This window comes from Notolepis coatsorum (genome assembly GCF_963971535.1).
Source record: "Notolepis coatsorum genome assembly, contig: SCAFFOLD_211, whole genome shotgun sequence".
Lineage (NCBI taxonomy): Eukaryota > Metazoa > Chordata > Actinopteri > Aulopiformes > Paralepididae > Notolepis > Notolepis coatsorum.
In genome coordinates this window covers 159580-174732 of record NW_028171919.1, presented here as the reverse complement: position 1 = coordinate 174732, position 15153 = coordinate 159580, and the positions used below count along the sequence as shown (strand labels likewise).

The 15153-nt window shown below is 46.6% G+C and overlaps 1 protein-coding gene across 1 annotated transcript in view; it reads left to right on the top strand.

Annotated features, from left to right (window-relative positions):
* LOC311248154 (homeobox protein PKNOX2-like) overlaps window positions 1-15153 on the top strand; it is a gene marked incomplete at its 3' end in the record, with an annotated part of 127020 nt that overhangs the window by 90330 nt on the left and 21537 nt on the right. Inside the window, 2 exon segments of the mRNA XM_084339092.1 lie at window positions 1653-1785; window positions 4198-4295. Of these exon segments, the coding sequence (XP_084195218.1) occupies window positions 1653-1785; window positions 4198-4295 (231 nt within the window).

The window sequence follows — 15153 nt, the reverse complement described above, 5'->3', positions numbered from 1 at the left end:
ACTCTCTCAGCTCGAGTAACAATTGTAACAATAGGATTGTTCTATTTAAGTACCGTTGCACTTAGGACGTTTTTAGAGGTAACACCGAGGGTTCACTTGTGGTGGAACCAAGCGGTATGTATAACGTTAACTGTGACTAAAATACAAGTAAGCAAGACTGCTTTAACCGTTCATTGTGTGTACAGTCGGGATACAGACAGAGCATAATGAAACGACAAGGGTCATCAAACAGTGTTGAAACGTGAGTGCTGCAGCGTTGAGTGCATGGTAGTAAAGACACATTAGCGTAGTAGGTAGTAATATAGGCAAGACGTCACGTTCCCCTAACATTACCTAACCTAACATCACGTTCCCTAACATCAAATAACATAGCATCACGTTCCTTAAAGGGGAACTCCAACATTTTGGGAAATTAGCTTATTTAACATCTTCCCTGGAGTTAGACAAGAAGATACATACCTTTTTTGTCTCTGTGCGTGCATTTTAGCTTTGGGAATAGACGCTCCGTTAGCATAGCTTAGCTTCATCACTGGAAGTGGGGGAGGGTTAGAGCCTTACAGTGCCTTACAGTGTATTGCAAGGTCTGACATTGACCAAACTTGATATGCATGACCTTGGTGGGCTCTAGGTCAACTCCTGAAAAGGGGGTCAATGTCAGACTTTGCAATCAAAAGTTAGGGGGCTAATAACCCTTGCCATAATTTCAGTGCGCCCCCTAACTTTTGATTGCAAGGTCTGACATTGACCCCCTTTTCAGGAGTTGACCTAGAGCCCACCAAGGTCATGCATATCAAGTTTGGTCAATGTCAGACCTTGCAATACACTGTAAGGCACTGTAAGGCTCTAACCTTCCCCCACTTCCAGTGATGAAGCTAAGCTATGCTAACGGAGCGTCTATTCCCAAAGCTAAAATGCACGCACAGAGACAAAAAAGGTATGTATCTTCTTGTCTAACTCCAGGGAAGATGTTAAATAAGCTAATTTCCCAAAATGTTGGAGTTTTCCTTTAAGCCCTTTAGCTGTTTTTTTACTGACATTATGTGTCAATTAAAACCCTTTCACTGCCACTCTACCAAATGGTTAACATGTTGGTAGACCACAAGCAGATCTTGTAGGATTCATACTCACCTTCAAAGCCCTCCACAGCCTGCCCCCCCCCCCCCCCCCCCCCCCCCTACCTGACTGATCTCCTTCTTCCCTACCGCCCTACCCGTTCTCTCCGGTCCTCCTCCACTGCCTCCCTCCCTCACTGTCCCGACATCCAAACTCAAAAACGTTGGTGATCGGGCCTTCTCTCGCACTGCACCCCGACTCTGGAACTCCCTCCCCCAGTCCATCAGAGACTCCCCTACACTCTCCACCTTCAAAGCTCGCCTCAAAACCCACCTGTTCTCCCTTGCCTTCAACCCCCCCCCCCCCCCCCCCCCACCCATAACCTTTCTTTGTTTTTACTTTGCTCCCGACTACTGTCAGCGACTTCGGGTCATTGAGAAGCGCTATATAAATGAAATGAATTATTATTATTATTATTATTATTATTATTATTATTATTATTATTATTATTATTATTATTATTATTATTATTATTATTATTATTATTATTATTATTATTATCATCATACCGTATTTCCCATGTGGGTTGGGTCCTCCAGGAACTCATCCAGACTTCGTCTCCGTCCATGACGTCCGTCTCCAGCCTCCACTCTTCAGGGATCGTCGTGCCCGCGGGGGGGCTGCACCAGGGCGCCGTCGCCATGACGACCATCAACTCTCCGGTGCTGTCGGGTGAGCGTCTCGACCCGCGGAGAGACGGGTGTTGAATCCAGTTGAGGATTATACTTTGTTGAGAGACGTTGCTTAGCGATGTTATTGAATACACTTGGTTCGCACCATGAAGCTCATGCTAAGAATGACTTATCTAGGGCTGTCCCCGACTAAGGATTTGGATGGTCGACTATGATTGGCCAAAATTTGCCGTTAGTCGACTATTGGTCGACAAAAAAAAAAGTATATATATTATATTTTTTATATATATTTTTTAATATATATTTTATTTTTTTTATCATTCCATTTGGGCTGTGGGGGGTGCTTAATGTCTGAAGGAGTCGACTGAAGGCTTCTTGTTCTCTGCAAAAGCATGCAATTGATCCACTGATGGATACATCTTGATATTTGTCTAGTCTAGTGTGTTCATTAGATGGTGAAATCCTCTTTCAGTGCCTCTGTGCCTGTTTTCGTAGGCAGTTAGCCTCTGGTATGCGTGCCATTAGCGTTAGCCACGCTTCTATGCCTCTTTTCTTTTGGAAAGAATGATACATTTTCTTTTTAAAGAATTAGAAATATTCTTAATTTTCTTTTATATTCGACTAAGAGGTTGGCTAGTCGACTACGGCTCCTTTCGACCGATTAATCGACTAATCTACTAATAGGGGTCAGCCCTAGATCACAGTAATGTTAACGTTAGTGCAACTGCAAGACCGTGCGTCCTGTTTACTTGTAGTAGCTCAAAAGTATAAACGCTGAACTGGACAGCGGAGAGGCAACTCTCTCTTACCGACATTCACTTGTGCAAAGACTTAAATGAGATGAAACGGTTACACTTTTGAGCTACTACAAGTAAACGGGACGCACGTTCTTGCAGTTGCACTGACGTTAACATTACTGTGATAAGTCATTCTTAGCATGAGCGTCATGGTGCGAATTGACCTTGACGTCAACCTGCATGAGCTTTGAAACGGTTAACATTAGCTTTGCTATGGCATTACGGCGATAAGGCATCCTTTCCATCACTTCCGAGCTACTAAAAGTAAACAGTCTTGCAGTTGTACTAACGTTACTGTGTTAATAATTAACTGTGATGTCAACCTAACGATTGCCACTAGAGGGCAGAGCAGCTAAGCGTGAGTGACTGAATTAATGAGTGAGTTAGTGACACTAGAGGTGCTTCGCATCTAAAAATGTAAACAAAGTGCAGTACCATGTGGCCTGGGGCTCCTTTGCCTCGAGGTCGCTGTTTGATGGCATTTCAGATTCTACCTTTAACAAGGACATACTGTAGATGTGAAAATAATTTCCTGTGTGCCGCCACTAGGGGCAGAGCAGCTAACCGCGAGTGACTAACTGAGTTACTGTCTGAGTGAGTGAGTGAGTGAGTGACATCGCCGGTCATAGAGTTGCTGCCTCGCATCTCAAAATGTAACACGTTGAGGAATCTGATGAATCTAAAGCTTAGTAGTCTCCTAGATTGTACGATGTAAGAAGTTGAAGTGTTGCATTAACATTCATGTGGCAGCAGCAGTCAAGAGGCTCACAGTAACTCATAATCCCCACCAGGTGGAGCCAGAGATTACATGAAAAGAGCCATGACGACATGTATCCTGTCCTCATTGGTACCAAAGCGTCAACAAAAGCTTCATTTTGCCAGCCCTCGTTTCAACCCCGCACAGGGCTTCATTTGAAGCACACAGATCCTTATAAATACCCTACAGTAGGCAATAGTCTTATTTGCAGAGGGAAACTATTGTAATTACATCTATCCAGGGAGCAACTGCAGCATGATTAAATAGCACATTATATTTAGTTCATTGTGCCCCGTGGTTTAAGGTCCGTTCGGTCGTCTTTTCACGTGAACCAGGTTGAAGAATACTGTACTGTGGTATTCTGTACTCTCGCCTTGTGTTTACAATTATACAGTATCACCCGTATCACAGTGCACTGCTATTCCACACCCGTACGCAGCACAGGAAGGCGGCATGGGTTCTTATTGAGTGTGTACAGAGAGACATGTTAATCCGGCCCTCCGGTAATCCCTTTCAACCCAAAATAAATCAATGTCTTCCCCTTTGATCGCCAGCACATTCAAACCTCAAATTAACAGACTGTGATGAGAGGGTCTAAGCAAGCACTAATTATGCTAGTAGCACCACAACAACAACAACAACAACAACAACAACAACAACAACAACAACAAGAACGTTCCTCTCCAGCTTGTCTTTCCAGGCTAAGAGGAGGAAACACACCTTTTGTTCCCTGCTTTGCAAGCGGTGTTCTGTATCAGTATCTTGTTTTCATTTGGGTGAAGGCGGGAGACATAATGAGGACCAGTGTTGGGATGTGAAGCGGGGTTTCCTGCTGCAGCCGGAGCGCGCGGCCGGGGAGAAGCCACTTGACACTCGTAACGTGAAATTATCCCCTCAGGTGGGACCCTGTACCAGCCGGTTGCCATGGTGACATCACAAGGGCAGGTGTTAACTCAGGCGTTGCCCCCGGGAACCATTCAGATCCAGAACTCACAGGTGAGCCCCCCCCCCCCCCCCCCCCACCGGCCGCTGAGAGATAGCCCCCCCCCCCCCTCCCTCTCTCTCTCTCTCCCTCCCTCCCCCTCTCTCTCTCTCTCTCTCTCTATTCTCCCCCCCTCTCTCTGTCTCTCTCTATCTCTATTCTTTCTATCCCCCTCTCTCTCTCTCTCTCTCTATTCTCCCCCCTCTCTCTCCCTCCCTCCCTCTCCCTCCCTCTCCCTCCCTCCCCCTCTCCTTCCCCCCCTCTCCCTCTCTCCCTCCCCCTCTCCCCCTCCTCTTTCTCCCTCCCTCCCTCCCTCCCTCCCTCCCCCTCTCCCCCTCCCTCCCTCCCTCCCTCCCTCCCTCCCTCCCTCCCTCCCTCCCTCCCTCCCTCCCTCCCTCCCTCCACCTCTCCCTCCCCCTCTCCCCCTCTCCCCCTCCCTCCCTCTCTCCCTCTCCCCCTCACCCTCTCCCCCCCCCCCCTCTCTCTCTCCCCCCTCCCTCTCTCTCTCCTCCTCCTGCCGCTGTGATGTGTTCCTTTAAAAGGGTCTCTTCATGTTCCCCCAGAGGAGCCCAGGCATTGTCTCGCTGTGGCTGAGCAACCTGCCAGCTGACAGACCAAATGGAATGTCTTTATTCCGATTAAACCCCCAATCCGGATTCATTTTCTTTGCACCATAACGAGGAGGGAGGGGGGGGGGGGGGTGTTTACATTCTTCCCTGTGGAGTTTGATTTGTAGATGGAAAATAAGCCTTTTTTGAGCTTTCATTGTAGGGGTTAGCATTGTATTGGAAACATTGCCAACGTCAACAAAATACAGTGTTGTCGGGGTTTCACTGACCTCGTGTCGAACCCGCCCTCTTTTCTTTTAATCATCAGTAAAACTATAGTATTACTGTGTTTTTCTTTTTCAAAACACACCAATTACTAAGATAAGATATTCCTTTATTGATTGAAATTCAGGCGCCATAGCAGCGTGGGGGAGGGGGGGGGGGGTACAGGTATGGGCAATACAATTTGATCTGAATATAAAAATATGAGAAAGGTAAACATTGTAATCAAAGGTGCAGATGAGGGTCTGTAGGCTATGCCCTGTCGGTTATATAAAAAATAATAAATATTGAAATTATAGAAAAACTATAGAAATCCGGATATAAATGTAGTGTATCTATGGTAAAAAATCACAGGAATACTATCATGATTCAACATAGTATCCTATGATATCCCACTACAGAAATACCATGGTGAATCATTACAGTATTTCTGTGGTAAATCTATAGTGGGGGGAAAAAAACAACACAGTAATAGGTTTTACAATAGTTCATTTCCAACAGGGTTATACATTGAATTCCACTGCCGCGGTTTTTTCCTGGGGATCGAACCGGCGACCAATCCGGTCACAAGGCCGCGGTTTAACTCAGAATACCTGCCACTGAGCCACGTAGATCTAGTGAGTCGATCAACTGCCTGCCTGAGATGGTCTTCGTCTAGACCGCCGTCAGAGACATAGAGAGGGAGAAGGATAGAGAGAGCTTCCGTGTCGAGCAGGTAATTCTATGTCTGAGAGACACAGGGGAGGCCCGCTCTGAATGCACAGGGGGTTTTCGGACCCACGGGCCGTGTGGCACGGGCAGAGAGAGACAGTGATGCCACAGATTACTTGTAAAAAATTATCTGATTACTGATTACTCCTTTAAAAAGTGATCTAGTTACTTTACTGATTACTCGATTATCAAAGTAACTTAGTTACTTTGAAAGTAACTAGGTTACGAAGTCGTCGTCGTCCCCCCTGCTGCTGCCACGACATAAGAATGACAACAGTTTTTATTTTATTTTAAATAATGCTTTATTGAAAGTGCATAATGTCATAAATCATGATCGGCTGCTCAGACAGGTCATCATGAGACGTCGTCATCAGCCATCAGGCCATATAAGGTCACAGCTGTCCACCGCTCAGGCACTCTAGGACAGTGGTTCCCAAACGAAATAAAATAGAAAATGTATATAATATAATTTTAATTCAAAATAAAATTGTAAAACCGTTGTGTAATATAAAACATGGTATTATAGTTTGTTATTCTCATGTGCGTGCGTGCGTGGGCGAGCGCACGTCCCATCTCCGGTCTAGCTGACTGTACCCCTGGCTCTCTTATCATCAGCATTATGAGATGGTAACTAAATAGTAACACGGCACAGCCACTTGGAAAAAGTAACTGTAATCAGATTACTGGCTTGTAAAAAGTAACAAGTTAGATGACTATTTACTGAAAAAAGTCATCAGATTAGAGTAACTATAGTTACTGGCATCACTGTCTGAGAGACCCAGGGGAGGCCCTCTCTGAATGCACGGGGGTTCGGACCCACGGGCCGCGTGGCACGGGCAGAGAGAGGGACACGTGGGCGGGGAATACAGAGGAGCGGCCCTGGGCCCCTGGTTCCATAGCTACATCCCCAGCAAGCTGCTCGCCAGTCGTACTCCAGCTGCTGAAGGAGACGCCAATTAATTCAACGCTTCCGCCCAGAACACACATCCCCGTGGCTGAGGTGGGGGGTGGGGTGGGGTGGGGTGGGGGGAAGGGTTTCTGCAACAGTAATAATAAGGCTTGTTTTAAGCGAGAGTTGTCTTATAATTGTATATGCAAGGGGGGGGGGGGGGGGTTCTAGTGTGTGTGTATGTATGTGGTTGGTGTGTCTGTGCGTGTGCGTGTGCGTGTGTGTGTGTGCATGTGGTTGGTGTGTCTGTGCGTGTGTGTGTGTGTGTGTGTGTGTGTGTGTGTGTGTGTGTGTGTGTGTGTGTGTGTGTGTGTGCGTGTGCGTGTGTGTGTGTGTGTGTGTGTGTGTGCACCCACGCTATGCATAAAATATATAGGTCCGCGGAGAGGCACGCTGAGGAGGCCGTGCAAACTGCAATGGAATATGGGGCATCTCTCTCTCTTTACCTAATATTTTGATTCTATCCTGAATCAAGTTTCAAATCCTTTTCAGTTGGAAGGGCAGTCTATATGCGTAACGGTAAAAAAAATTAAAAAAATTCAAAGGGGCACTTTTTTATGAGGCTCAAAAGGGCAGGTGCTCAAGCACCCCATGGGCTCAATGTGTGCACGTGCCTGATGTGATCAGTGTGTGTGTATGTGTGCATGCGTGTGTGTGTGTTATGCATGCATATGTTTCACATGTCAGTTGGGATTTGTTCCTTGTGACTTTCCGGTATCACAGTCTGCATGAAATTAACCGACTTAAATATCTATGCAGACATATTTATTTATGTATTTATCTATCCATTCCTTGTATCTGCCTGCCTGTGCACATACAGTATAACTTTCCATTTCCATCTGAAGGGATTTACCAGAGACAACAGGTAGTTAGATATCAATCAATCCCCACTATTACAAACCCTGCTGGCCATACTGGCTTAGGATATGGGGTTTCACAGATACAGACACTGATATCAATGTACATATTTTACTACAACTCTGTACATCTGATTAGCACTACACTCAGTAGTACTCATTTGTATATGTTGTACCCACCTTTACATTGTATATTGCTGTTGCACTTTACATTTGCACTCTGGTTGGATGCCATACTTATTTTTGTTGTACTGTATCGTATCATATCGTTCCCTTAGTGAGAAATACAGCGAGCAGGCGCAATGGTACTGTACCACCGATAACATGGAGGCCATAAGTCCCAATAAACTAAATCAAATCAAATCAAATTTATTTGTAAGGCCCGACAACACACGTTAATGTCCCCATGGGCCGGACACGTCTTCTTTAAACAAGTCAAGAAGAAACATCACAATAAATAAAGAACACCACAAAAACACCATAAAGTCCAAACAATTTAAAATAAATGCAACACTCCCAGACATACCCCACGCGAAGGTAAGGAAAAACTCACTAAAACCTAGCAAAAGGAAAAAATGCACCACAGGCAGTGTGGAGGAGAGAAACCTTAGAAGGGCCGTTCAAGGGGGGATCTCCCTTCTTAGATGTCAGTGATAAGAGTGTTGCAATAAAACAGGCTAAACAGTTGGTAAGCATGCACTCATGTGCGTAATGAAACACAGATACGTGCATGCGATAGCAACTGAACATTTTGAAAGATAAATAGAGCTGATGGCGGATCTATTTGAGACAAAGATACATTCTGCTCTGTACTATACCTTGCGGCCGAGATAAAACTCAGCTAAGCAAGCATAGAATGCTGTAGCTCTCTGTTGAGATATGGGAAGAGAAGAGATGGGAGTTCATATTTACACCTGGAAACACCAATGCCTGGTGTTCTTTTGGATTAAGTAAGGAATCAACTCTTTGAGATGTTTATTGTTCGCCCCAGAGCCCCGAACTGAGAGAGCAGTGTTTCCGTGTTCTCTATCACTTGGGCTACAGATTCTGAATTGGCTAGTAAATCGTCTATGTTCGCAATAACCAAAAGCCCTCAACGGGGGCCAAGACAGCCTCTGCACAAATGTTCAGTGTGCAGTGCTTAGTCCGGACGGTAACACTAGGAACTCATAGGCACTGCCTTTGAATTCAAATCTCAGAAATTCGCTGTGCTTCCGATGAATCGGAAACAGGAAAACATGCATCCTTGAGATCCACCGTTATGAACCGACGTCGTTTGGACGTAAGGATTGCAACAGCTGATGACGCTCGTCTGCATTTCTATTTTTGAAAACGTCTCAGATACTCGTTCAATTCCCTCAAGTCTAAAATGGCTCGAGAGTCGAGACTCCCCTATTTTCTTGGGAAAGTGTAATGCTCCAGAATGAGCCTCTTCCCAATGCCCATTCTTGGCCACTAGAGATGTTATTTCCTCTTTCAGAACATGAGCATGTTCCCTTTTTTTGTTTTTTTCTGTCTCTGTCGCATCCGAGAAGGCTGGTGGTTTCTTGATAAACCGGAGCAACTGCTTAGGACCAAGGACATGATGTGCACATGCGCCACACCCCTTTTTCTGTCTGAGCTGAGGGGGTTTCCCTGAGCTATAGGCAAGGGGACAGCCCCCTCTGTTGGACTTTCATTGGAGTTTCATTATTATTCCCTGTCCTGGGTGCTTGAAGCCTTTTTACAACGCATCCGCGTTTCCGGGTTCCCGTTTTGCGCTCTGATTGGCCAGGTTTCTACACTGGTTAAGCTTAGGCACTCTTCGAAGTTGGTTAAGGTTAGAGTTTGTCTTAGAGCATGGAATATAGAACGCCAGGTAGTTTGCAGGCTGTTCGACTCGGAAATGGGCAAACACGCTATTGGGCGCACATGTCACATGACCTGGCCAATCAGAGCGCCGGAAACGCGGATGCGTTGTAAAAAGGCTACACGCGTCCTGGGCAGACCAGATTCGTTTTTCTTTTCAGAGACTTTTCTTTTTTTTCTTGGCATGTGGTCGAAGGTGTTTCATTGATTCTGTGCTTGTGCCACTATCTCGTCCGAGCCCAGGGGGAAGTGAGGGCATGTTGAGCTTGAACATCCAATTGTCAGTGGGGCAGCTGGACTGCACACTGGGGAACATATGGGGATGCTTTTTGTGACACCGTTTTGAGCACTTTATTCCTGTCACCATCCCGGGACATACGCAGGGGTCTGATGAGGAGAACCGAATGAACCCCAACACACTTCTTTTAGCCCACCGTCCACCCTCATGAGGCGGACCTTCCACCCTCTGCTTCCTCTTCTTTTTAAATCCTGGTACAGATGCTTCCAGGCAGGCGCCCGCAGGCTTAGTGGCAGCCACCTGAGCAGAAGAGCACCCTGTGTGACGGCTGGCCGGGTTAGCCTGTTTGTGGGCAAGCATCGAGCTGAGAGACTCCCTCTCTTTTTGCTTCAGCTCGAACGAGGCCTTGCATGGTGGCAACCGCTCCACCGACCACACAGCCCCAGGCGGGCGGACCTCCTCGTCCAGGAACCGGAGTTGAGCCAACAGGTTGCCTCTGTGCCACCACAGTCAAGCCCATAACCCTCTGCCAGTGGCCTGGTTAGCGCAGCCGGTAGTCCGCATGGTGAAATCGAGCACCGTACGGATTTCCCTCCACAGCTCAGTGGTCGATTCTCCATGCTCCAGGGCTAGACCCACGTCGGCCCGCAGCTCAGGGAGATAGGCCCACGAGCATAGAGCTGCTTGGGCCGTGAATGTATACGTTTCCCCCCCCCCCAACAAAATATATACGCGTGGAGGTGAAGCCTACGTTGTGTAGCGGTGGTCAGCCCAATATAATCAAGGTGTAAATGTTACAGTGGTGCATTGGGCGCCAGACAGGCTAAACCCTGTCAATAAATTAAATAAGCAAAATTAAAGCTTACTGTCGTTACCGGCTAGCTCCAGGTAACCCTCCACTACAAAAAACAGCATGTGATAAGGTTTGAAATATTGAAATAAGAGGCAGGCAAACAGTATTCAGTGAAAATAATATATACTGTATTCAAAATAATCAAGTGCAAAACAGATACATAGAATACAAGTGCAAAGGGGTAATGAGTAAAATAAATAAACAGTGCAGATTGGGGATTGGGTGTGTGCTCAGTGTGTGTGTGCTCAGTGTGTGTGTGTGTGTGTGTGTGTGTGTGTGTGTGTGTGTGTGTGTGTGTGTGTGTGTGTGTGTGTGTGTGTGTGTGTGTGTGTGTGTGTGTGTGTGTGTGTGTGTGTGTGTGTGTGTGTGTGTGTGTGTGTGTGTGTGTGTGTGTGTGTGTGTGTGTGTGTGTGTGTGTGTGTGTGTGTGTGTGTGTGTGTGTGTGTGTGTGTAGGGGGGGTAGCAGGCTGGGGTAGGCCGAAGTGGTGGCTGAGGAGAGCTTGGGGGTTGTAGGAGGGAGCTGGGAGAACAGGGACAATGGAGACCTCGAGTGTCAAAGTGCAACGTGGTCAAGTCCGGGTTATTTGGGGTTTTGAAGACAGGTGACAGTTCAGTGAAGTAGTGAAATGAAAAGGGACTGGGTGGGTGATAATAACTTATCCGTCTGTTTCACCGGTGCCTTCTCTCCACTGGTGTGTCGGAACCTCTGATCGGCCATATCCTGGGCCACTGGATCCTTGAGAACTCCATTTTGTAATTCCTCCAAATTGACTTAGGCTACGTTTAGACGGAGAGAGTCTGAACAGAAACCGCAAAAGTCGTCTTGCGGTCTCACTTTTAATTTTGCGTTTAGACTAGCGTTTTGGGATGGAATTCTCCGTGCAGACGAGGCTGTAACGACTCGAGACGACCCCGCTGTCACACGATTGGCGCATATGTCACATGACGTGCTGTGAAGACCCGCCCTACTCTGCCTCTGATTCGCAGACTGTGGGTGGGGAATGTGATTGGACCAAAGCAGAGTCACTCACAGACAGTGGGTCCAGTCACGCCGCGGGACAGATTCTTGTGTATTTAAAAGTACTGCCAATGTAGCCTTCAGGTGATCGCCATGGATAGAATCAGACATGCTTTGTTTACGCTTCTAGGCTACTGGCGCATGCCTGTGATGTAAGCAGTACACGCGATGAGAGCCTTGACAACCCTTTCGTCATCGTTTTATGCGGTTTGACAGTTTAGATGATAGCGCAAAGGTTTATCGTTTCTAGGAATTCCACCCTGGAAGGTAGTCTCACTTTTTTGCGGTTTCACCCCGTAAAAACGCCGTTTCCGTATAAACGAAAGGCACATCCGAAAAAATATTTTTGCGGATTCACCTGCTAGCGTTTCCGTCTAAACAGGGCCTTAGTTATGTTGCTTTCTTAGTTTTCTTCATTAAGCTTGCGGTCTCGGTCTTTGCTTGTTCTCACTCCGCTCTGCTGCCCGCGCTGCTGCCCATGCTGCAATCAACTCAGCTGAGTCCTATATGGCAATTAGACTGCCTGCCTTAAAGGGGCAGTGCCAATACTCTGCTACAGTTGGTATCCGGGGGGCAAGTGGGCCGCAATGGGAGTTAAAACCAGCCAAAAGGGACCCTGGCTTCGAATGGGTGATCCCGTGTCTTTTTGATGTCCTTGAAACAGAATGGAGAAGGATTGTTTTACCGCCACCTGTGTAGGTGGAAGGATGTTTGAGTTTCCCTGCTCATTAGCCTCGGGACGAGGCCAGTCGAGACAGAGGCGAACACAGACGAGAAGAGCATCGACGGTTGTGGGGCCCGCTTTGCCCACTGCTGTCGGCCATGGACTGAGCCTGGTACCGTCAGCCTTCGCCATCAGAGGGGTTTGCTGGTTCGGCTCAGTGACTTGTCTGCGTCCTCTCTGTCGGACTGTGCAACAGGTGCGTCGTTTTGGTATGGCAAGGTATGGCACTCGCCATACCTTGGAAAATAAAAATATTAAAATAAAAATAAATAATTTAATATATATATATATTTTTTTATATAATTACAATTTTTTATGTTGATTTAGAATTCGAATGTCAACATTATGAACGAAGCTTCGAACTATTCGGTACAGCCCTAGCATGTTTTGATATTGTCAATTATCTCACTTTTACTAGGTGACTTTTACTGTGACTAACTGAAATATGCCACAAAAAAAAGGAAAATGGACATACAGACGTTTTCTAATCAAAGGGCAGCAGAGACAAGTGATACAGGGACACGGGTAAGGTCTTACAATGGCTTAGTGATTATAACAGTGCAGTTCAGCATTCAGTAACCCATACTTTTTGTGAATGTGTTTTTGATACTACATTCTGTTCATATGCATAATTCATATGCAAAATATTGTGGTTCCCCGCTTTAGTCTTTTGACACATTTCTATACTAAAAATGCTTGTGTCATACCTAAATGTCATATAAGTGAATTGTATAGAAACAACCCCCAATATCAAGCAAGTTGGAGGGAAGTGGCTCAGAATTCTGTGGTCCGGCAGAATTTAAAAAAGATTAAATTAAATGAAATTAAACTGGACTTTGAAGAAGTCGGCTACATCCTCATGCAGCGTACACACACATTCCCTTTGGGTTTGGGGTTTGCCAAGCAAACACAAGTTATCCCTGGCATGGTCGTCGGTGGGCAAAAGTGACAGAGTAGCCGCACTAGCTGAGGTAGCAAGAGTCGTGAACACACTTGAACTTGACGTCTGGACCAATCGCCATACATTTATGTATGTTATGTTATGTATGTCACTTGCGGTTCCTCTGTGCTGGGAGAGTACCTGCCCTGAAGCAGGACCAAAGAAACTCCTTCAAAACAGGGTTCTAAGAACTACTTTGGTCCTTGGTTCCTGCAGTGCAGACACAACAACAAGGGGGTACTTCTGCCAACAGTTCTTAGAGCTATGAGAAAGTACCTCCAGTCCTAAAAGGCCTCATCACAACGGACAGTGCTGTTCTGGCCCAGGGAGAACCAGGAGAGGGCGCGGGGCTGGAAACCCACGCCTGGGGCTGGTGGGTGGCGTAGGGGTTGGTAGGGGCATAGCTTTGGTTGCAGCATTGGGGGGAGGTCTGAGTGTCCTCCCCCAGGACATTTTGAGCATCAAAAACTGCATTTTCTGCATTCTTGTGTACTTTTTAGAGAGGCAAGGTTGAGATGGTATGGTCAAGTAGGGGTGTCTGAAATATTTGGTTGCTATGTAGTTACAGGTAAGAAGGATATATAAATGTTTTGACCCGCTTGTTTTTTACCTCTTATGGGGAGGGGGGGCGGGGTTAGGGTTTGGGTAGGTGTGTAGGACCCAGGTGCAGAACAGAACGTGTAGAGGAGTAAGCAGGCAGGACGAGATGGAGTGTGAGTCAAAAATAGAGCTTTACTAAAATCATAACTAAATGCAACAACAGAGCTACTTCCAAAAACACAAACTAAAACATCAGCAACATGCTGGAAGAAGAACGAGGCACAAAAAGGAAAACACTATACGCAACACGAGGGGACCAGGAACAAACAGCAACGACAGCAAAAGGTACAGGAACATCCAACTCCACGAATGACAGGAAACAGAATAATGAACCAACAGGGAAGACAGGCAGACCAGACATACATATACACAGACTAATTGACACATGAGGGTTGATTGGAAATGAGACACACCTGGGAGGGAAGACAGACTGGCAGACTACAGTGACACTAATACAATAATTACAATACTAACACACACACTGGAGACTTAACCCTTGTAAAAGAGATCCTGGCTCTCAATTGGTACAAACCTGGTTAAATAAAGGCTAAATAAAAATGTACTAGACACAAGTGAATGACAAGTAGTGAGGGTGGACCTGGGAATTGTCCAGCAGGTGGGGGTAGAGGACCACGAATGGGTGGAGGATGTGAGGAGAGCTGTCCAAGAGAAGGTAAGGGGAGGTGAGGGGCAGGGATAAGAGGAGCGGCGACCGGAGGGACATGACAGGAGGTCTTTCATGTTAGCTATATTTTTTGAGGGGGACAAATTTACCGTTTCTCAATATTGAGGGGGACGTGTCCCCTGCAACCCCCCCTAAATCTATGCGTATGGCACACCCCAGTATCTTTCTTTCTATACTCAGGCTCATTCAGCATCCCATTATGGCCCGTTTCCTTGGTGAAGGTAATAACACAGCTTTTTGTCATTGATGATTTTAGTCTTTGTCATATCATTCAGACTACAGACCTCACACCCCGTCCCTTCAAAGTCAAGATTGCTGCATTTCTATATTTTTAAGTGTCATTACTCAAATTCCGTTACCATGGCGATGTTTGAGGAGGCGTTTCTGCCCTTGCCAAAGAAACACAGGTAATTGGCACTCTCCTTTGTTTCCGTGGCAACAATAACCCCCCCCTTCCCCCCCTCATCCTCCCTCCTCTCCTCTTTCCCATCCTCTCCCTCCCTCCTCTCCGTCTCCCTCCCCGTCTGTTGCTGTCCAATGGGGCAGTTGTGGCCTAATGATTAGAGAAGTGGGGTTGTGACCGGAAGGTCGCCAGTTCGATCCCCCAGACCGGCATGAA